General features: G+C 45.5%; 1 protein-coding gene across 2 annotated transcripts in view; it reads left to right on the forward strand.

The window, feature by feature from the left end:
* Nucleotides 1–17,316, forward strand: part of RASGRF2 (Ras protein specific guanine nucleotide releasing factor 2) — a 2,022,215-nt gene extending 2,004,899 nt beyond the window's left edge. For both annotated transcript variants that reach the window (XM_085632406.1, XM_085632407.1), the window contains exon 27: nt 12,010–17,316. In XM_085632406.1, coding sequence (XP_085488532.1) covers nt 12,010–12,102 — 93 coding nt within the window. In that variant the 3' untranslated portion in view covers nt 12,103–17,316. The remainder of the gene's footprint in view (nt 1–12,009) is intronic.
* Nucleotides 17,317–22,641: the final 5,325 nt, after the last annotated feature.

Here is a 22,641-nt window from a genome sequence, read left to right on the forward strand (position 1 = left end):
GGTACTACTGGCACAAAGATCATGTTATTAGAGCCATAAACAATTGAATGGGATGTGGCACTGACAGGATAGAATGAAGCGTGTCACAAAAGAAAAATCGTTTATTTCCTCACAAATTCACTGCCCATGCAGGGACATTTAATGCTTATATGGGTTGCTTTCTCGATTCAATTACTGGCATTTTTTGGCATGTGTTGGCACAATTTCTTGTTTCCTTTTAAGTCTTTTCAGAATCAGTTTAATTCTCATATTAATAAACATAATCACTGTGCCGATATTTCTTCTGCATAGAGTACTGCAGAATATTGCTATGATGTGGACCATTTTGTTTAGTATGCTTCAGGTTTTTATATCATTTATTAGAACATTGGAATGTGGAGCCCTCCATTAAAGACAATGGAGTGCTCCATGCTTCTACGAGCCGGTAAAGGCCCGCAGAGCAACAATCCAATGTTGTTTAATAAAAGGCCTCTCGGAGCTCGAGGAATTTAAATCCCCTCGGGCTCCGAGAGGCCTTTGTTTAATTTGTTAGACCATTCTGCCCTCTAGTGGCAGAATGTTCTAAGAGCCTTATAGCCCTTCGTAGCTGGGCTATACCGGCTATTAACGTCCTGCTCCCTTGTTAAAGGCCCGAGCCGAAACGCTGGAGCGAGCCTTTAATAGCCGGTATAGCCCGCTACGGCGGGCTATAAGGCTATAGTATGCTAGTTGAGAGCACCCCCAGGTGGTTATTGCCCATGGTGGATTCACAGGGTTCCGAATCAAAGCCAAGGGTCAATCACAACATGGGAGCACCATCTCCCTTGGATAGTATTGCTATTGTAATTCAGACCTTTAACATTTTGGGTGAAACTCACAAAATTCTGTACATTAGTTTTGCCGCAGAGTTCTTATGATTACTAGAGCAGCAACATTCTATAATCAAGGTAAAAGTGAAGAACTCCTGAATGACACTCTTCTGGAATCCGAGCTATAGAGTTGGAAGCATTTCCTACTGAAGGGATTCTAGTACCTAAACAAAATGAGGGGTTTTATTTGTTATAGAAACCATAGTTAGTGCTCTACAAATCTACGAGAATACATTTTCTATAAATTCTTAATACCTCCCTTGTTCATGTCAGAAACAAGAGTCTGGCATGCTGAGTGAACTATGTACTTCAAGCACCAGAAGCTGTGTGCCAGTTGGCTCACCGGTGATCTATAGTAGCTTTGTCACAGAGTTCTAATGAAGAACTAGAGTGACAATATTTTGTATTCAAGACAAAAGTGAGATATTTCTTAACTTCATTTCACTTTGTTGGAGTAGAAGCTGTTGAATTTTAAACCTTTCCTGTGGAGCAGGCTAGCATAAATAAACAATGAGGTGTTAATGCTGATATGAAACCAGCTGGTTACAAATGTGACAGAAGGTGTGAGGTTTTAGTCAGTTTAAGCACTATATATTTTAATGGGGTTAAAATAGTTAAAGTGAGTGATTTCCCTAGCCAGGTCCAGCATAGCATCACCTTTCCACATCTGTTTACTCAGCCTATCCATAATTTATTTCGCTTAATACCTCTCTGTTTTTAAAATAACATTTTGGCATATAGCAAAGTGTTTTTTTGGGGGCAGCGTGGCTAAGCCAGCCACGATGGCGGTCGTACATAGCTGAGGCTCCGCGCTCGGGCGCCTCTCTGCTGAGCTACGGAGCGTCGCAGCGGGTGCTCGGCGGCTCAGAGAGCACCGGAATATGCCTGAATGGTGGCGAGATGCAGCGGGACGCCTGACTGTGTCCTGAGCCCTGGGAACGAAGCTTTACCCGGAGGGACTCGACAGCGCCGCAGCCCAGGACCCAAGATGGCGCCAAGACTCCCATGAGTGAGACGGGGACGGTGCGGGGAGAGACGCTGGGGTCAGCGGTGCATCGCGCTGTCCCTACACCGCTGCCTAACCGGGAACAGCCGAGAGTGGACCCGGGGACACCGAGGCGGGACACCGCGAGGCGGGGGAGCATCGCCGCCCCGGGCGGACCCGCCATCTTGAGCGCGGAGTGCCTGCCTTGAACCGTGAGAAGATCCGGATGCCACCAACAAGAGCCCCAGGTACCTGCTCCTGGGGGGGGCTGCGAGGAAGCGCTGGGACCCGGCAAGTACAATGCACTCTGGGGGTATCGTGACCTTCCCCCACGAAGCCCGCCTGACCCTAAAATGGCCGCCGGGAAGACACCGGACCCTCTTCTACACTACCAGTGAGGCCTCTACGTTCAGGACTGACACAGCGACAACCTCCTCCGCGGCGTCCGGGGGGGTTGGTGCGCCCCAGCCTGTCCCACCCGCCGTCTACCCACAGCGAACTGCCGGAGAGCCCCCTGGTGCCCCCGGGGAGCCTTGGTGGTCAAAGAGTACCGGCGTGACAGGCCGCACTGGCGCGAGGTGACAACGAGCCCCACACCCTGGGGGGGGCGCCCCGGACACCGGGCACAGAAGTCATACAGGAGACACGAAGCAGGTGGAGACACTGGGGAGGCGTGACGCAAGCCCGCACTCCCCCACCACACGCGACCAGGCCTCGTCGACTACACTCTGAGGGACTGTGGGGGTCTCGCCTCTGTCGGGGGCCCCCGGCGGGGACTTGATCTATGCGGCCACAGAGAATATTACCTTTGAACCCGGTGGAGGGCGCCCCCGGAGTGTGCGGATGCTGCAGGAGAGTTCCAGCCCGCGACATCGGAGACAGACGTGAACTCTGAGTGGGGGTTCTGCGACCAGTGGCGCCATGCGGGTGGCTCCTGGGGTCTGACATCGGTGACTCCTGTGCCCTGCCTGCAGAGGGAGACCCAGAGTACCGGCCCGGGGCGCTGCCCTCCGGCGCCGCCTTCGCATCACCCTCTACCACTGCGCCCCTCGTGGACCCCTGGCGCCACTGCAAGCTCCTGAGACCTGACCGACGGCACTGGCCCGCCCGCCGCACGTGAAGTCAAGATGGGGAAATCAAGGCCTGCGCAACACCATTCGGTCCCGGAGACAGCCCCGGAGAACATGCCAAAGGCCTCGACCTGGGCCCCCGGTACGGCATCCCCCACAGACCTATCAATATCGGATAAACTGGATAAGGTCCTAGCCGCCATCAAGTTGTCCCGTCTATCTATGGAGGAGCGCCTTGGTACCCTGGCGACAGATGTCAACCTTCTCCGTGATGATCACCGTAAATTAGCTGACCGGGTGCGCACAGAAGAACGGACACTAGAGGAAATACAGCCAATGCTGAAAGAACACCAGACGACGCTCCAGGGGGTCCTCACCCGTCTAACCGCAGTGGAGGAGCGCGCAAACGATTTGGAAGGTCGCTCAAGACGCTGCAACATCCGAGTGCTGGGACTACCGGAGGGCATCGAGAAAGGAAACCCTATAGACTATATGGACACTTGGCTGAAATCTTTCACCCCGTCCTCAGATCGCACAGCCTTTTTCTCAATAGAGCGAGCTCACAGAGTGTCGGCCCAGAGGCACCCGCCTGGCGCGGCGCCCCGGCCACTCCTAGCTAAGTTCTTACACTTCCGGGATCGGGACGCGGTGCTCCGGGCAGCGCGAATGGCGGCACCACTACGGGTGGAAAACAACCAAATAATGATCTTCCCGGACTATGCCCGAGCAGTACAGCAGCAGAGATCCTCCTTCCTGGATGTAAAGCGGAGACTACGAGAAAATCAGATTCAATACGCTCTGCTCTTCCCAGCCCGCCTAAAGATCCTCCACAACGGGGCCTCCCTCTTCTTCACATCCGTTGAAGCCGCACAAGACTGGGCAGACCAGCACTGCCCACGAGCGCCCAACCCTCACCCCCTAAGGGGCTCGCCTCTCAAAACTTTGAGCACTCGGAAACGCCCCAAGAAGATCCATAACACCGAGCCCAGACCAACGAGTGGCTCTCACGACTCGCCCGACCTTGAACAAATAATGCGAGAGAGTGGTGAGGCTCTGCAAGCAGCTATAGATCTACGCTCCCCACGACCCTCGGAGCCTATAGACCGACCCCCACATATGTTCTCTTCAGACGGCGACAACGACAGCGATGGCACCATCTCGGGAGCTGACCTGGCGGCACTCCCCCACGCCACCCCGCAAACCGCGGATGGGCTGCTGGACGGACTGATCTCTCCTACCTCACCCTGAAGTGGTTCAGGCATACAGACTGCCGCACAATATCCTTATATGTGAAGTTCACCTCATGCACATTGCCTCACACACAGGGGCCAACACCCTGCACAAGACGCGCATTGCTCCTTCTACATGCCCACTCAACGTGTGGCCTCGCACTTGCACGCCGTCACCCCCTATCACATAGAGCAGTTCTCCCCCCTCGTGTTACGGGAGGAAGTTTGGACACACCGTTTCCTAAACGATGAGTCCTATGTATTGGGACAGTTTCCCGCACCCCCATGCGTTGTTAATATCCCGGTTCAAACATGTCCCACCCTGCCATGTGGCCACGTGTCACAGACTGTCCGCTTGGACAGACCCCCCACCTGCCTACCCCTCCCGGGCGCGGCACATCCCTAGGAGACCACTCCAAATCCTGCCCAGTGGACACCTGTCCCGACTCTCACACAGACCATATTACTCATGGCACAGCTGACGAACAATACAAACATTAACATACTTATGCTCAATACACGCGGTCTACACACCCCACGTAAGCGCTATGCGATATACGCTTATGCGAAGCGACAGAAAGCGTCCATCCTTTGCTTACAGGAAACCCACCTTAACTCAGCCGAAGTGGGCAAACTGCGAGTAAAATGGCGCGGACTTATCTGCGCGACGACATACTCCTAGTTTGCCCGGGGGGCACTAATATGGATCTGCCCGGGAACCCCATTCCGGGAACTTAGACGGGTGTTGGACGATGACGGCAGATTCGCCCTACTGGAAGGACTTTTAGATAGGAGGGCTGTCCTCTTGGGAAGTATATACGCCCCGAATGTCGATCAGGATAAATTCTGGGATCGACTCACAAACGCTTTAGCCCAATTCACGCATGTACCCTGGATACTAGGCGGGGACTATAACTGTATCCTAGATCCGAGATTGGATCGATCGCATCCCCCACTCCCGCACTCCTCCACCTACAGACAAATCGAGCGATTTAAAGCATGGGTCGCACACTGGTCGCTCACAGACGCATGGAGACTACGCCACCCTCAGACCCGTATTTACTCTTTTCACTCCATCCCACACAACCTGCGAGTCCGACTTGACCGATTCCTTTGCACCGCAACGCTCCTCCCGCAAATATGCCATTCGGATTATTTGGGTAGAGTCGTTTCGGATCACGATGCACACTTGCTTAGTCTACAGTGGAGACCACCGCACACCCCTGTCCCCACATGGCGATTAACACGGGAATGCCTCACAGACCAGGTTTTCACGCACGAACACCAAAGCAGCATTTCAGATTACTTTATGCATAACACAGGGACTGCATCATCGACCCTGGTCGAGTGGGGCAGCTTCAAGGTGGTAGCTTGCGGGGAATGTATCAGGCAGAGGGTCGGGATAAGACATACCTTGGAGCAGGCCCTAGAGAAGGCGGAACAACGACTGGCCACGGCCACAAAAGCCGCAGATCAGTCGGTGGTGACGGCGACCCAAGTCGCCCAAGCCAAATCGGCATATCAGGAGGCATGCGTGGATCTTCGCCGTCACAATTTTCGGCCTTATGCAACCCGAATGCACAAGGACCGTGATAAAACGGGCACACTCTTGACATGGCTCGCCAAACAAGATGCTGAAGTCCGGCCCATCACTGCGATCATAAATTCCCAGGGCACCTTGGTGCAATCCCAGGATGAGATCCTCCAGGCTTTTTACCACCATTACTCGGCGGTCTACACTGCCCCCTCATCTCTTGATCCACGGGCTGTCGACCACTTTCTAGACCCTCTCTCCCTCCCCCAGATTTCTGCTGACGACCGGAAGAGGTTGGATGCAAAGATACAAGCCACTGAGATTACAAGCGCGATACGAGCCCTGGCCCGGCGTAAGGCCCCAGGCCTGGACGGGTTTCAACTCGAATATCACGCCACCTTTGCCCCTCTGCTGACTCGCCACTTATCAGCAGTACTGGACTCGGCACTCAAAATCGGTGAACTGCCCCGTTCCATGAGAGCGTCGGTGATCGTGACATTCCCGAAACCCGACCGGGATCCCCAACTCCTAGCCTCCTATCGCCCCATCACACTACTTACGGCGGACTGCAAAATCCTGGGGAAAATCTTAGCAGACAGATACTCGCAAATCATATGTCCGCTGGTCCATCCTGACCAATGTGGTTTTGTCCCGGGAAGGAACACTTCTCACAATATCCGGCGCCTTTTTCACATCCAGGACCAACTGGGCGAACGCCACCCTCGGGCAGCGTGCCTAATTCTGGACCTTGAGAAGGCGTTTGACACCCTAACATGGCAGTTCCTCTTCGCCGTCCTCGGACGGGCGGGACTGGGTCCCACGCTCTTAGCCTACACTCGCCTGCTCTACACCGACCTTACATCTCGGGTCCGTCTCGGTCGCTACATCTCCCCGGAATTCGCAATACACAGGGGCACACGACAAGGGTGCCCCCTCTCACCTTTATTATTCGCGCTCGCAGTGGAGCCTTTGGCTATCCGGCTCTGCCGGGACGGGCAAGCCTGGGGTATTCCACTAGCAGACGTTACGCATTGCGTATCCATGTACGCAGACGACCTCCTCATATACCTGCGAGATGTGACAGCGGACCTCACCATACTCGAGACCGCTTTGACGGAGTTCACGGAGGCCTCGGGCTTGAAAGTGAACTGGGACAAGTCGATGGTATACCCCCTCCACCAGGACGCCCCCTCTCAGAATGTCTGGATCGGGGACCGGAAAATAGATTGGGCGGCAGAGGTTCCCCGATACCTTGGGATTCGTTTATATCATTCCCCAGTCGACCTCTACGAGGGTAACCACTGCAGGGCGCTCGCAGGGATACGGTCCTCCATTGGATTCTGGCGGAGCCTCCCGTTGGCAAAGATGATACTGGTCCCGCGGCTTTTATAAGTACAGTCACGGGTCACATACCCATACCAGAGTTATGTCGCCTACTTATACCAGGATCCCGCCCTGCGCGTGCCTACCCCCTACAAGTAGACATAGCCCGGAGGTGCATTCAGCGTAAACATCGCATGGTGCCAGATTGCCCCCCATACACAACATTACTACCACTAGTCGGCTGGCCCAGACATGGGGGGTTCTTTACATCCGCCATGCTTCGGGAATGGACGTCTAGAGACATCGCCGAGGCGGAGAAACTGTTTGAAGGGGGACAGCTCTGGCCGTACCGACAACTTATGGACGACTATGACCTACCCCCAGGACAGTTCCTGCTTCACCGCCAACTCCTCGGCTGCTACCGACCATACTCCGACCTCACATTAAGGGAACCTCCCACTCACCCAGTTCTCCACTCAATCTTACGAATGGGGCCGGGTAGCCATCTCACCACATGGCTATACAAATCGATCAGAGAACTGAGACCTCCACTACTGGGATCTCTACGGGCCCTCTGGGAGGAGGAAGTGGGGCGACCGTTCCATGAAAGTGAGTGGGACAGAGCGATAGAGTTCCCCAAAAAAGTCTCCAGGAACGCTCGGTTTAAGAACATACAATTTCACATCCTACATAGGGCCTACCTAACGCCAGCGTGCCTTCAACGCTTCTACCCCGACACGACCTTCCTCTGCCCTCGTTGTCAGGCGGGGGATGCAGCCTTTTCCCACATGTTCTGGACCTGGCATTTAGGCCTATTGGTCATCTATCCACTCGACGCTCAGAGATCTCACCGGGCTGACCCATCTGACTACCTGGGAGGGTTGAGCACTCGGCATACTGGGACGGAGGAAACGACACAAAATAACAATGCGCTTTGTTTTCCTAGCCCACTTACTGGCCAAATGCTGTATAGCCATGCACTGGCGGGCCCCATCTGGTCCTCCGCTCGCGCCATGGGCGGGGGCGGTTCTCAAATGGGCGGCGGCCGAGGAAGATGCAATCCGGGAGGAAGAAGCCAAAGGTATCCGTAAGGTCCCAATCTCCCTAGAATGGGTGCTCCTGCTGCACCAATTCAGACAGTCCCAGACCCCGGAGACCCCGGTCATCGACTTAAATACCCTCGGCACCACCCAACCTCACACTGTACAGGCTCCCAGGATGGGAGGTTCCCCTCCACAACTTTACGCGCTACCTTTAGACCCGCCGAGTCCATCCTCCCCCGGCAGGAACGCTCAATAGCCCTCCACATCAGCCCGCACACCCACTCCCTCCTAGGCGAATAGTAGTGGTACGATGGAGTAGGCAATAACGGACTCACAGTATACGCCTGACCCAAACACTAAGAACCCCATGGCACATCCCAGTTCAGTTCTCCCCCCAGTTTTTCTTCTTAACTGGCAAAGACCTGCTACACCACAGACAGCATCCACACTGGCCAAGATATAAACGTACTCTCTATATCAACGACGGTCTACTTTGCTACTTATATATTACAGTCATCTATGCGAAACATGATGAATGTACGTTTATATTATCAAAATGCCAATAAAAAGAATTTTCCCCCCAAAAAAATCAAAGTGTTTTTTCAATCTTCCATTTAAATATATGTGATTTGACTTTTATAGAGGCGCAGAAAGCTATTTACAGATGGATATCATATTTACAATTTTAAGAACAAATTGTGCACCAGTGGAAAGTGAGACCCTCCCAAGGAGCTGTTACTTGTACATTTATTTTTTCTGTTCCCCACATCTTCGCCAGTAGTTGCATCTTAAATGTGATCTGGTTTCAAAATAGTTTTATAATTATAATTAATTCAATATAAGGAAATGATAAATCACACTTACACACACACACACCCACATATATATATATATATATATATATATATATATATATATTGTCTATAAAAAAATGTTGCTCTTCTTATATTACAAACAACCGCCTACAAAGTTAATTAAAGTATATTTTTTAAAATAGGTAACATTGTAAATCAGATAGAACAATGAGACTGCAATTTTAAAACAGTGAATACTGTCACGTGCTTTACAATTTTCATATCTAATACAGTGAATGGAAATTAATGTTTTTGGGGCTCTATAATTATAACAACTTGTAGCAGCAGAGGTAAGAAACATTTGCACATTTGCACGAGTATATTCATCCTTCACCACAGGAAAGTGTATGATTCAAAGGCTATCTTCTCCAGCAGCATGTCTCCCAGTGCAAGCACATTTTGTGAGAAATGTGAACGTTCTAGTTCTTTATTAGAACTCTGTGACCTTTACAGGCAGCTGTTATGGGAAAAGGGTGACCTTATATGTTGATATTGTAAGGAGGCTAGTCTGAGATACTAGCTCTTAGTCATCAACAGAAAGTAGTAGGTGCACACCACCCACGTTAAAATGGTGGATAATTTATATTTACAGTGGAAAAAAACAAATACAGTATATATGGTAGTGTAGGAAACATTTGGATCAGATAGCTCATTATCTAGGATAAATGTATGCACAAGATATAATCAATGGTATATTGTGAGTGATGTACCACAGAAGGGAGTAGCATCATGCAGAAAGGAGAAAGTTGTTATGCACCTGTTTCTTGACTTGTTTTCAAACTGTTTCCCTTTTGCTTTTCATCTTTCATTTACCAATAAGTATTCTTCTATTAGAGCACAATTTGAAAATGCATATAGGCATCTCTGAACCATGTGAAGCTTCATGTTAAGGCACAACTTGTCCACTGCTTTTCATTATATTGCCCCAAATACACAATTTTACTGACTGCAAATCCCAAACAAAAGCAAACCAATTTCTACAGAAATTACTATTTTAAGGCTCTCTGACATATAATTGAAAATTAAATAACATAGTCAAAGCCAATAGCTCTGACTTACATTTACACAACAACTTTCTAAACATATAACCAAGCATTGGCAAAGCCAAACAATCTAGCCTTGTCTGCTAGCCTGTTGACTTAGCCGATACTTGTTTGCCCTGGTTTATATACAACATTGTTGTGGGAGCTGCTGGGCCCTCCCACATATTAAAATAAATCTAAAAAATCAAAAATAGTTTTGATCATAAAAAGCATATATTGACATAGTCCCTGGCACTGAAGGGAACTAATTTGTGTGTGGATGTACCCTTTCTGAACGTGCAGAATGCCATCACTCAGTAAATTTAGCCAATGGGTGAAGTCGGTTGATTCACTGTTCCATGATATATGTTGTAGTGGATGAAAGAAAAATGTGAATGACACAATATCAGGCAAATGGTTGAAGAGGACTGGCTTAAAACCGATATGTAAGTTTATAACACATATAACTTTAGTAAAAGAAAAAGGTCTTGGCTATCGTCAGGCCTTAAGAGCCTGCAGCAGTAAGAAAATACATTAACAAAAAAGTATTGCTTTTTGTAAACAATGCATCTATAAGATACAGAATTTAATTTGTGATGATTCAGATTTCTTTTAAGATGTAAAATTGACTATTATGCATGGCAAAGAAAACACTCCATGAGAGGCAGAATGGTGCATCAAGTAGTTTATAGCAGAAGGTGAGAGAGTAAAGCTCCGGGTGCAGTCTAAGCCCACTCTGTGTATGTTTTAAAAAACTTGTAATCAATAAATCTTGTAGAAAATTGCACTGTCATGACAAACCTAAAAACTCCCTGTATATGATCCATGTTCCTAGGACATCCATAGCCTTTTAAGAGATACTTCCCTTTTCCCTGGCTAAAATATAATAATGTGTTTCCATGCACAAAAATGCCATCATAAACCCAATAATTGCTGTCAAAGATATTGCGAGGCACATGAGAAAGACAGCAATTGCTTAAGAGAAGCTTCTCCCAACTTATCATATAGGTCACCTTCTTCTCAATTCTAAACCTCTCTAACATGGGGCTCAAAAAACTGTCTGTGACATCACACATAAGCGTACATTTTATCATGTTATGATATCTCAAAAAAATGAATAGGGTTACCATTGAAATGTAGCCCAAAGGTGACATAATTGTGATCTTGAAAGTATTTGAAAAAAGGGAGTCGGCTCAATAGGGCATTTTCCTTTGGTGTCCGAGAGGTAATGTGTTGCTTGCATTGAAGATTTCCCCACACCAACAAATTCCTCTACCTGACAAATGTTTCGTGGAAACTTACCCAGCGTAAGAAGGGTTGTTAAATATTGGAGCATTGAACACGTAAATGCTACCTACCAGCATGCCAAATTGACCAAAATGTAGCCATATTTAACAAACATTTATCACCCATTAAGTAGGTGTTAAATGTCTCCACCAGCCACTAATTACAATGTGGAGAGTGAGCATGTATAGAAATTTGTGCCAAAGAGAGATGGACAGTAACATATGGCCAAGCAAGCCATGTTCCTGCTGGTTCGGCTATCAGACATTATCATGTCCGATTGAGGGAATGGCTTAGGTAGGCCCCTTGGTAAGGACAAAATTAAATGTGCTAGTTTGAAGCAACTGAACTGCAGGTCTCAATGAGGAATTGGTCCTTAATTATATTTATTTATTATTTCCTTTATTTAGCTATGTCATGTTGTGCAGGACTGACCTCAAGGAAAGGCAGAGTTCTTTACAGAGAATACTAGAACAGGAGATGCTGTACCTAGAACAGAATGGTATGTAGAGTCTGGGATTGAAATCTCAGGAAAGCGGTTTCCTGGACATGATGTGAAGGAGGAACAGGAACATGTAATTGGGACAGTATTAGACGGCACATTGTTAAATACTACTGATGTGATTTGCCCAGAACTACACAATCTTTAGTCAAGTACCAAGTTCGAGATTAGAAGCCAGATCTAGTATTAGCAACTTAGCCAGTCACCTTTCTCTACTTATAGAGTAAGGACTGGGAGAGGAGTGGGTAAGGGGTATTTACGCCTTTTGTATGTGCCACTCTTTTCAATGTAAACCATTATTTTGTTTTCCCACAGGTCACACAGTTTCTTCTGGACAGGTCTCTCATATTGGATGAAGACACCCTCTATGAATTATCCTTAAAAATTGAGCCGAGACTCCCCGCTTGACAGCCACAATGGTCGTCACTGGTAAAACCAGCTCAAGTCAACACACCAATTTGTGCATGCCTCACTTTCCAGGACACCAAGGAACAACTCTCTTTCACAAAGGTGAAGACATCCTGAGAGAAATCAGTTTTCCAACAATGGAAAAAACTGAAGTTGTTTCAGGCAAAGCACAATGGACGAAAGGAGTGAAAAAGCGAGAATGGTTACTGGAGAACAGAAAAGAAGTGTCTTGAACACTGACCTAGAGAAATCCCAGCAATAGAAATAGTGGGAGAAAGAACTTGCTAATGTAAATTGATTGCCCATTATTGAGGTAGCTAAGGGTCTGCAGAGGATTGCCTGTGTGTATATCCAAATGGAAGTGCCAGCGTTTTCCAGGGATGTGTACATCAGTAATGCATACCTCCGTCCCAATCATGGTCATGGGTGCATGTGACATAGAGTTGTACATAGGTACAGTAGGAACCGCATTCTCAAAGAGGACTTTCATTGCAACCTCTTGGCGCTCTTCGAAATTCTCACTCACTACTGAGTATTAGAATTCGAATTGTCTCTTATGTCCTTCACACCCAAATGTCACGTGGTGAAAACGATTCTTGGAGATGTCAGGGTTGTATTTTTTTAAGAATGTGCTACTTGTGCAAAGCATGCCCAAAAAGAAGCCCTCTGTAAACTGGTGCTAGCATGAACCAGTGGTGCCCGGGCTCCATAGAATATTCTGAACTAATGGTTCTTCTATAACTCGCCTACTGTTTGCTTGCCTTGACCATGTACAGCACTCTGCTGACTTTTGTCAGGTTGGCACAATAGAAATAACATAGGTGCATACATGCAAAGAAATGAAAAAAATACTCCGTCCCCTGATATTGAAACATCCTGCTGCCATTTTTCAACAGAGAGCAAGAAACCTTATCAGAAAATAAAAGAGGGGAGATAAATAGCAAAGATTTTTTGAAAAATACCTCTGAAGCATTACTTTTATTTGACCATTCCAGTGCAAACCTACTAATATTGTAATTCTTTACGGTAATAAACACAGATTTCCTCTAGAAATGAGAGGATATGCACTTATTACTTACCTCCAAATCAAGCCTTTATTTTTTAAGAAAAGGAAGAATGGTGCAATACTGATCAGAATATGATCCTGTCCGGTAAAAAAACAATTTTCTGAAATTGCTATAGCAAACATTTGTGCTAAAAACAGACATTTCCGATGGTATATGACACCACGTCACAAGTCATTTTTCAACATTCATGAACCTGTTGCTCTGGGTGAAGAGACAGCTTGCAGGTGGTGATTTGTGATGTGTTCTTCATTGAGTCATTGCACGGATGCAACTTTTGTCAACTGGCTTTTGTAAAGCGTTGAACTGATGTATGTTACATATGGATATTTTCACAAGTGAGGCCCGTGTTCATTATTTACACACATATGAAGCATCTCACAAGAGAAAGGTCCCAGCAGATGCTCTATGCTTGGCTTGGGAAGCCAGTGTTAACCGTAGAAAGCAGACCATGGTTCTAAACATGCACTATGGAGAGGAGGAAGCAGCTACCGTGTAGTGTATTTTTGCTTTGATGTCTTACTTTGCAGCATGCATATTCTCATGTGTCACTTGACATCTAACCACAGTAGTGCTTGACAGCACCAACAAATGCGAGCATGACTTGAGGAAGCATGAGCCTCCATCTTTTTGTGTACGTGAACATATTAAGGGCCTTAAGGTCCTACCATTGCAGATGCAGGTATGGGGTGAATGTTTGTCTTGTGTTAGGTTGCATTGGTTAAAAGCAGGTACAGCATCTCATGCCTGTAAAGAGGCCGTATTAACACATTTTACCAGATGTGCTCCCTGGCCAATCCGCTGGTTGGTATTTGAGAAGCCTCTGGTGCTACCTGATGTGATATAAAATCCATATCTGTAAATGCATGATAATGCATGGTAATTCCTCTGTTTCTTCATGAAGTGTCGTCCTAATGTGCCAACACAGCTGAAACAATTCCACACCAATACATCATGCAACACTCTAGGACTAGTCAATACTGAAGAAAATGTGTACACAATTGAAACATTATAGATTGTAAATTAGTTTACGCATTTTGGGTTTTCTCTTCTCTCAAGGAAAATATATATTTCAATTAAAATTTCGTTCTACAGAATCACTACTCCGATGTAATCCTTGTGTGTTTTTCCAGTTTCGAGCTGGATTTAAAGTTTGGTGTTAACAGAAAATTATTCGTTTTCTATAGAAAGTGTTAAATCCGGAGAAGAATCTCCCAGTAAAATGACTTCCATCGTCCTCAGCCAATGGCAGATGCAATTCCACCAATGGCTTCTCCTCCGTTTTTAGCACTTACTTTATGTTGTCGATCTTTGGTAAGGTGCTCAAACACCAGCAAGATTTCTTGGAGCTAGCGGTGAAATGCAGCAATTGACAGAGAATGAACTTCGAAGAGTATGAAAAATGTTAAGACTTGTGAGAGTATTGGAGAGCCAGAAGAGAATATATAGCCCGAAGAGAGATACATGAAATGGAATGGAACGCAGCGTTTTCCAGTGCAATACTTTATTGCGGAATGACTGTGGAACCTGCTGTAAGGGTTCGTTTCTGCATAGAACAGCGGTTCTTAACCTTTTGACTTCTGTGGACCTCCACTAAATCATGACTGGAATCCAGCCCCCCCTCCTCCCCCGATTCATTATTGAAATCCAGGGACCCCATCTCAAGTTTGAACTACAAACAAATCACACAAAATTACTGAAACTAGCATTCATCAAACAAATGCAAAAATGATTCAAGGTTTTATTCAATTAACACACAAATATTTAAAAAAACTGAATTTTCATTTTACTGAGAAAGTTGGAGCTTTTCTAAATTCAATTGAGACCACCAATCCTCCATATTATATTCTGTTTGATGCACTTGCACTAGTCCGATGAATCAATCTGAAGACAGAAACTTAATGTTTAGCCTGTAATCTCACATTTACAGAACGTATTAAAATGTTCAATTTTTAATTTTGGTTTTTCATTTCTATACACTGTATTAATCTGTTAATATGATTTAATGCTCTAAGTATTTGCGGACATCTGAGAATGCGTTGCGGACCTTGAGGCATAGAGGGTAAGGTAGAGTAGCTTCCCAATAAAAACTGGGGCTCGACTATGGTGATATCAATGAACGATACAGATGGCTTGGAAAATAATGCAATATTCAATGGGAACCCAGCATAGAGCAGCTGACACGTGTGGTATGAGTAAACTGGGGAGTGTTGGTGAACATTTGGACAACTTGATTTTGTAATACCTGAAGTTTCTGTAGAAGGTATTGTAGGAATCCCAAATAAAGAGAATTGCCATAACCAAGGCATGGTCCTATATTGGTTGAGCTAACCCGTCGTTTTCCACTGGGAATAAGAAAAGGAAGAACTTTCCTAATGTGGTGAAAGTGATGTTCACAACTTATTACCACTGAAGAAATTTGAGGCATAAGGTGGAAAAGGGCATCAGATTTGGCCCCCAAGTTGTGTACATTGGTGGCAGGACAAGAAAAGGACCCTTTTCATGATCTACACAGAAGAGCAAAATTGCTTATGAAGCATTTGTTGCATTTGAGCCAGTAGCCATTCATCTACTCCCAGAATTGGATTAAACATGGTTGAAAAGAAGTAGGCGAGCTATGAAAGCAAAAAACGAAATGGATATAGTCGATCTACATGTGAAAACTAAATCCTAAAGTGCGGATACGTTTGGCAAGGTGCCCTACATGAATATTAAATATGCGATAAGAAAACACTTAATACTGATGAACACCATGATGAATGCACAGCGACACAGAAGAGAAAGAGGAAGGAATAGTGTTTGAAGATGATAAAACAAAAGTTCCAAGTCAACCATACGCCAAGTAGGTAACTCCAATCACTATCAGCCGATCCAGGAGGAGGAAGTGATCGATTGCTGCTGATAGATCTAAAGGAATCTGGGCTTAGACACCACCAGTATCCACCTCTATCCTGAATTCATATAGGGTGGCCAGGAGAAACACTCAGTTGCTGGGGCTTGGGTGAACTCTGAGTTGATCAGTGGCAACAATAACATTTGCATTGCAAACACTGGTAAATTATTTGGTCACATGACATATTTAGAGCACTGTAAATCGGGCGCTATTACTTTAATGCGATGTCAGATTGCAAGCTCAGCACCACCACAAATGTGATAGCAGCAGACACTATTCAGCTCGAGGTCCAGGCTGCCTTCATGCTGGGCTAATTCATGACTCTGCGACCCATCTTGCTGACCAGATTCTGTTGTCTTTTCCATGAACAATTTCCCAAGATGTGAGAATGCTCCCACTGTGGGGCAGGGTTATCAATATGTAAGCCCAACATCTTTGTGCCTCGTTCTGACGCAAAGGTTTCTGTTTCGGTTCTAAAGTGGTGGAAAAATAGAGGTAAACCAGGCAGAAAAGAATGTTTCCTTTGCTAACAACTGCCGTTACTACGATCCTCTAGTGTGCATATACTGTGAGGAAAGATTCTTTGATGTTACATGTAAGCCAATGAAAAGATGACGCCGTGGTTATGTTGTTGGGTTCTTGTTTCTTACAAGGGTGTACATTTTGTCAGTATTATTTATTGCCTGTGCACATATCCTTGCTGCCTTCAGGTCATCAGAGCACATTGTAGCTCGCCCTCAAACTTCCAGCTTCTTCTTCACTACTGTTTCAAATTGCAGTGGTAAAATAGAGTAGATTTTCTAGAAGTACATATGATCTCTCATAGCACATTTACTTTCCCTAACCAAACAGAAGAGTATGCAAGATTAAGTAACACATTTTCATGTATGACTTAGTTTTCTTCTAAATTGTGTCGCCAAGATTTCAATAGATTTTACACTGACAGGAACAATTCTTTTGAAAGCTGGGACCAGCTGTGTTTTCTATGTCATCTCAGTGGGGCATGCAATAATTTTTTTAATATTTAATATCCTTTACCTTTGTGAAAATTGTTCAAATGTTAATTTCCAAATGCTGTTAAAACTGCTGAAATTAAAGCAGGACATTTCTGTATGCTTGGTATTTCTGTAATGTAATGTCTAATTCTGTTATCTTTCATTTGTTCTGATTACATTAAAAACAATACACATTTAGCATATCAGGTATATTTAATTGAAATGTATCATATGAATATTTTTATTAAATCAATGCAATGGTTTAAAAATTGAATAAGATTGATTTTTGGGGTTCCATTTTTGGAAGTAAGGGCAACTTTATATTACTAGTTCACCCAGCCCTCTGAACACATCTTCAAATTAATTATAACCTAATAGAATGACTGCGTGACATTTTCATAGCACACTTTAACTTCTTACTTCTGTGGGTGTTGACCCCCTAAACATTAAATGGGGGTGGAGTAGACAAGTAATGATTTCAGATTCTTCACTGTTGTACGAGAACAGTAAATGGAACTGTCATCAATTCATATTTGGACTGAAGAACATCTATCTTGAATTCCCCAAAACAGGTCATTAATGCAGGAGCAGATCTGTGTGAGGCTAGGGGGAAGAGATCAAATGTCAGAAGACCAGTAAGGCACCTTCACTGGCTCCCAATGCAACATAGGGTTACATTTAAATGTCTGCGTTTTACATCAAAGCCTTGCTACATTCAGCCACGGACCGCGCAGGTAAGAGCGGTGGGCCCGGGTGAGAGGGGATTTTGACGGACGATGGCGAGGGAAAATTAAATAAATATTTAATTTTCCCTTGTCATTGTCCATCAATATCCACCACCCTTCCCGCCCCACCGCTCTTACCTGCACGGGCCGCAGCTGACTACATTGAAGCATAAAGTTGAAAGGCTGTCCCAGAAAGATCATTGTGCTCTACTTTTGTCAACACTGGGCAAAGTCAACCAAGACAAAAATGCGAAAACAAATGAAGCCTGTCAAATTTGCGATCCAAACTCTGGAATTCAATCCCCAAGCACCATCTGTACGCGGCTACCTAAAAGCCTCTTTCCTGTTTTTTTTTCTTTCACTTTCTTGCTCTACTTTCTTCTACCTCTTTCCTTCTCGACTTGCACACTCTTTGTTCTCCTTTTCTCCTTCATTCACATTCTTGTTTCTTTCTGAGTTGCTCTTTCCTTGTTACATTTTTATCTTTTTCTACCGCTTTCTTCCTCCTCTTTTACTTCTTCCTGTTTCTTTCTTTTACTTTTCTCCTTTATCTTATTTCTCCTTGTTTAGCTTGTTTCCTTTTTCTTCCCTTCTTTCACTCTTTTCTTTTTATTCTTGTTCTTTATCTTTGTTGTTCTGCCTTCTCATATTTTTTCTCTCATTCTCTCTTTTCTGTTTGTTTCTCTTGTCCTCTTTCTCCTCTCCTTTTTTCTATTTCCTTCTCTACTATTCTCATTCCCCCTCGCACGGTCGCCGCCCACTTCTCTCTCTCTTTTCTGAGTTTCTCTCTCTCATTCACTCCCCTTTCTTACTGCTTATCTCTTTTTATATCCGTTTATCTTTCTCTCTATTTCACTTTCTTTTTCCTTCGCTTCCTTTATTTTCTTCTTCCTCATTTCTTTCTTGCTCTCCTTACTTGCTATCATTGTCTTTTTCTTCCTTCCTCTCCTCCTTTTCGTTACTCACATTTCCTTTTCTTTCTCCCTCTACTTCCTTTTTTATATTTTCCTTTACTCTCTTTCTCTTCCCTTCTTCCTATCCTTCCTTTGCTTCAGTTTTTCATTGCTTTATTTCTGTCTTTCTTCTTTCCTTTCTTTAAAGAGTGCCTAGCTTCTTAAAGAAATCTCTTCATAAATTAAATGATGTGTCATTATAGTTTGACTGCTGTACAGTGTGCCGGTCACTGCCGAAATAGGTTTGTTTGTAGATAGCTATGATATCTGCATGGGCCTCACAAAATGTATAATTAATAATGGCTCTTTGCGCCCTAACTGTTAAAATGAGAGCAGTGTCATCTTATATATTTCATAACAGTGAGAACACAAGTCTAAATTAGACCCCTATCTAACACTCATATTATTAGGTGGTAGCGCAGAATGCTTTTTAGTGTCCAGAAGCCGCTCTCACTACAGAAAGGGTTGGAGATCCCTGGCCTAACTGTCCTTTTGGGTCATGGCCAAGACAGATTCTCAAATGGCTAGTCCCTGCCCATATTTGCTCAGAAAGCTCAAAATAACGGATTGTTGTGTGGCACAGATTAATTATCAGTGGCTGACAATGTTTCAAGCATTTCTTCCACTGCTGTTAGTTTTTCCCTCAAGCTCACCTCACTGATGAGGCCCAGCTATCCAAAACATATCTGGGGTTGTTAATGTTCAGGATGAGAGGGGACCTGGCCTAGGAGACTGAGATGGCATGTTACAGAATACAACAATGGATCCTCTTCACACAAGCAGCACAAAAAAATGTTTGGAATACAGCCTGACTCTGACATCTAGCCAGAGTAGAAGATACCAAAACTAAACATTGTAAGTGGATTTTTAATATATCAATCGAGGGTTTAAAAAGTGCAGCTACTCACCCGTGAGGGTCTCAAGGCATTAGGGGGGTGACCCCGTAGCGTGCTGGGGTCATCCAATGAGTCAGGTCTTGAGGTCTTTCCTGATTTGGGGCAGTGTGGGGGTTTGCTGGAGGCAGAGGTCGTTCCGGGCCTTGGCTGCGAGGTAGGAGAAGGATTTCCCTCCTGTTATGGTCTTGTAGATGTGTGGGATAGTGGCCAGAGAGAGGTCAACTGATTGGAGGTGTCACAGGTGCGTGGAAGGAGCGGCGGTTGTTTAGGTATACTGGTCCAATGTTGTGGCTGTCCTTGTAAGCGTGGGTGAGGAGCTTGAAGGTTATTCTTTTTTCAGTGGGGAGCCAGTGGAGATCACGGAGGTGTTGGGTGATGTGGTGGTGACGGGATATGTCTAGGACTAACCTGCGACGTTCTGGAAAGTCTGGTGCTTGTGAAGTAGTTTCATGTTGATTCCGGCATAGAGAGCGTTGCCGTAGTCCAGTTTGCTGCTGATGAGGGCGTGTGTGACCGTTTTTCCGGATTCATGTGGGATCCATCGGAACGGTTATTGGAGTATGTGGAGGGTGTTTAAACAAGCCGAGGATACAGCGTTGATCTGGCAGTTCAGAGTCTAGTATGATGCAGAGGTTTCGTGGATGGTCTGTCTGGGTGGGAGAGTTTCCGAGGGCCGGGGGCCACCAAGTGTGATCCCAGGCAGAAGGGGTGGAGCCAAGGATAAGGACTTCTGTTTTCTCGGAGTTGAGTTTCAGGCAGCTCTTCATCCAGATAGTGACGGCTTTCATCCCTTCTTGGAAGTTGTGCCTGGTGATGTTGGGTCTTTGGTGAGGAAGAGGATGAGCTGGGTGTTGTCGGTCTAGGAGACTATGTTGAGCCCGTGGTTTCTGACGATGGTTGTGAAGGGGGCCATCTAGATGTTGAAGAGGGTTGGGCTGAGGGAGGATCCCTGGGGCACCCAACATCTGGTCTCTGCTAGTTCAAAGAGGAGAGGCTGGAGTTTGACTCGCTGAGTTCTGCCTGTGAGAAATAAGCATATCCAGTCAAGGGCCTTTCTGTGGATGCCAGTGTTGTGTAGTCTGGTGGTTAGTGTGCAATAGGAGACTGTGTCGTAGGCAGCTGAGAGGTCCAGGGGGATGAGGGCTGCTGATTGGCCCTAGTCGAGGAGGGAGTGGATGTCATGGGTGGCGGCGAATAGGGCGGTCTCTGCACTGTGATTGCTGCAGAATCCGGATTGGGAGATGTCCAGGACTTTCACATGTTTCCAGTCATCGGATAATGTGGCGGTTTCGAGGGAGCAGTTGATCACTGGGCGTAGCTGGTGTGCGATGACTGTGGCAGCTTTGTAGTACACGTAGGGTGTGTAGGGGTCGGAGTTTGCTCCAAAACAGATGCTCATCATGATCTTTAGGGTGTCTTCTGTTGTGAACGGGGTCCACGTGAGCAGGGTCTGTTGGGTGGCGTTGTTGGGGGTGGGAGTTGGGGTGGTGCAGAGGTCTTGGTTGTCGAAGTTCTCGTAAATCGTCTTGATCTTTTGGTAAAATAAGGTGCTGAGTCGGTTGCAGAGGTCTTGGGAGGGTGGGACATCTGTTGTTTCACTGCTGGGTTTGGTGAATTCCTTGATGCTGGAGAAGAGTTCATTGGAGTTGTGGACATTGGTGATGATTCTGTCTTAGAGGAATCTCTTTTTTGTGGCTTTGATGAGGTGGTGATGTGCTGTGATGGCTGCTCTGTAAGCGGTGTGTGTTTATGGGGTTTTATTGTTCCTCCATGTCTTTTCGAGTCGTCGGCAGGAACGATTGGATTCTTGGACTGCAGGGGAGAACCAGCTTGGTTTTTGATGTGTTGCTCTGTGGCTTTCTTGAGAGGAGAGAGGGTGTCGCCGTAGCTTGTGATCCAGCTGTGGAGATTGCGTGCCATGGTGGTGGCATCTGGCATCGTTGGGGTGCGGGTGAAGGCAGAGGTGAGCTGGTTTTTGTTGACAATGTTCCAGCTTCTACAGAGACAGTGGTGGGCATGCTTGTGTACAGTTGGTTTTCTGAAGGGGAAGTGGATGCAGTGGTGGTCTGTCCAGAGGAGTTCTATGGCGTGGCTGTTGGAGATACTGTTTCCATCTGCGTGGAGCAGTGACGAGTTGTTTCAGTCCTATGCTGGCAATGTTCTCTAGGAGGGGGGTGGTGTTGAGGTCGTCGTGGTTGTCCAGGTGGAACTTTAGGTCTCTGAGTAGTATGTAGCCTGTGGAGACGAGGGCGTGGGGTGCGATGAGGTCGGTGATGGTATCAGTGAACGGGGGGCGGGGTCCAGGCAGCCTGTAGATGAGGGTTCCATGGAGAGTCGTTTTCGGGGGTACACTGACAAAATATCGAGACTCAAAATATCCACATACAAAAATATTGTGACCAAAATATCGATGTCAAAAATATCTACATCATATACTTATAATGGCAAGCACAAAAATATTGATAAAAAAATATCGATGTCATGAATATAGTTATACAAAATGTAATTTTTTATATACATATAAAATAAATATTAAATATATTTAAGAATAAAATAAATTACAAAAATAAATTAGATTTAATATACATTTAAAATATATGTGACAAATAAACTTAATTTAAAAAAGTTAAACACACATATATAATAATTATTATATATATATATATTTACTTTAAACCAATTATTAAACTAATATTTTTATGTATTTTATAATTTTAAAATTATATAAAAATGTAACAAATAAATATACATATACATATACCAGTAACATAAAATCTATTTTAAAAAACATTCTATTATGAATTAAAACATTGAATTATTTAAAAATCTTTTAACTTAAATTTCCCACTCCAGTGAGCGCAATAGTAGGGAAGGTGTTGGATAGTGGAGGGGTAAAAATTACTATTCCCACTCCAGGGAGTGCAACAGTAGGGAAAGTGTTAGATAGCGGAGGGGTAAAAATTACTATTTCCACTCCAGTGAGTGCAACAGTAGGAAAAGTGTTGAATAGCAG

Source organism: Triturus cristatus, chromosome 2_1 (genome assembly GCF_964204655.1).
Source record: "Triturus cristatus chromosome 2_1, aTriCri1.1, whole genome shotgun sequence".
Taxonomy (NCBI): Eukaryota; Metazoa; Chordata; class Amphibia; order Caudata; family Salamandridae; genus Triturus; species Triturus cristatus.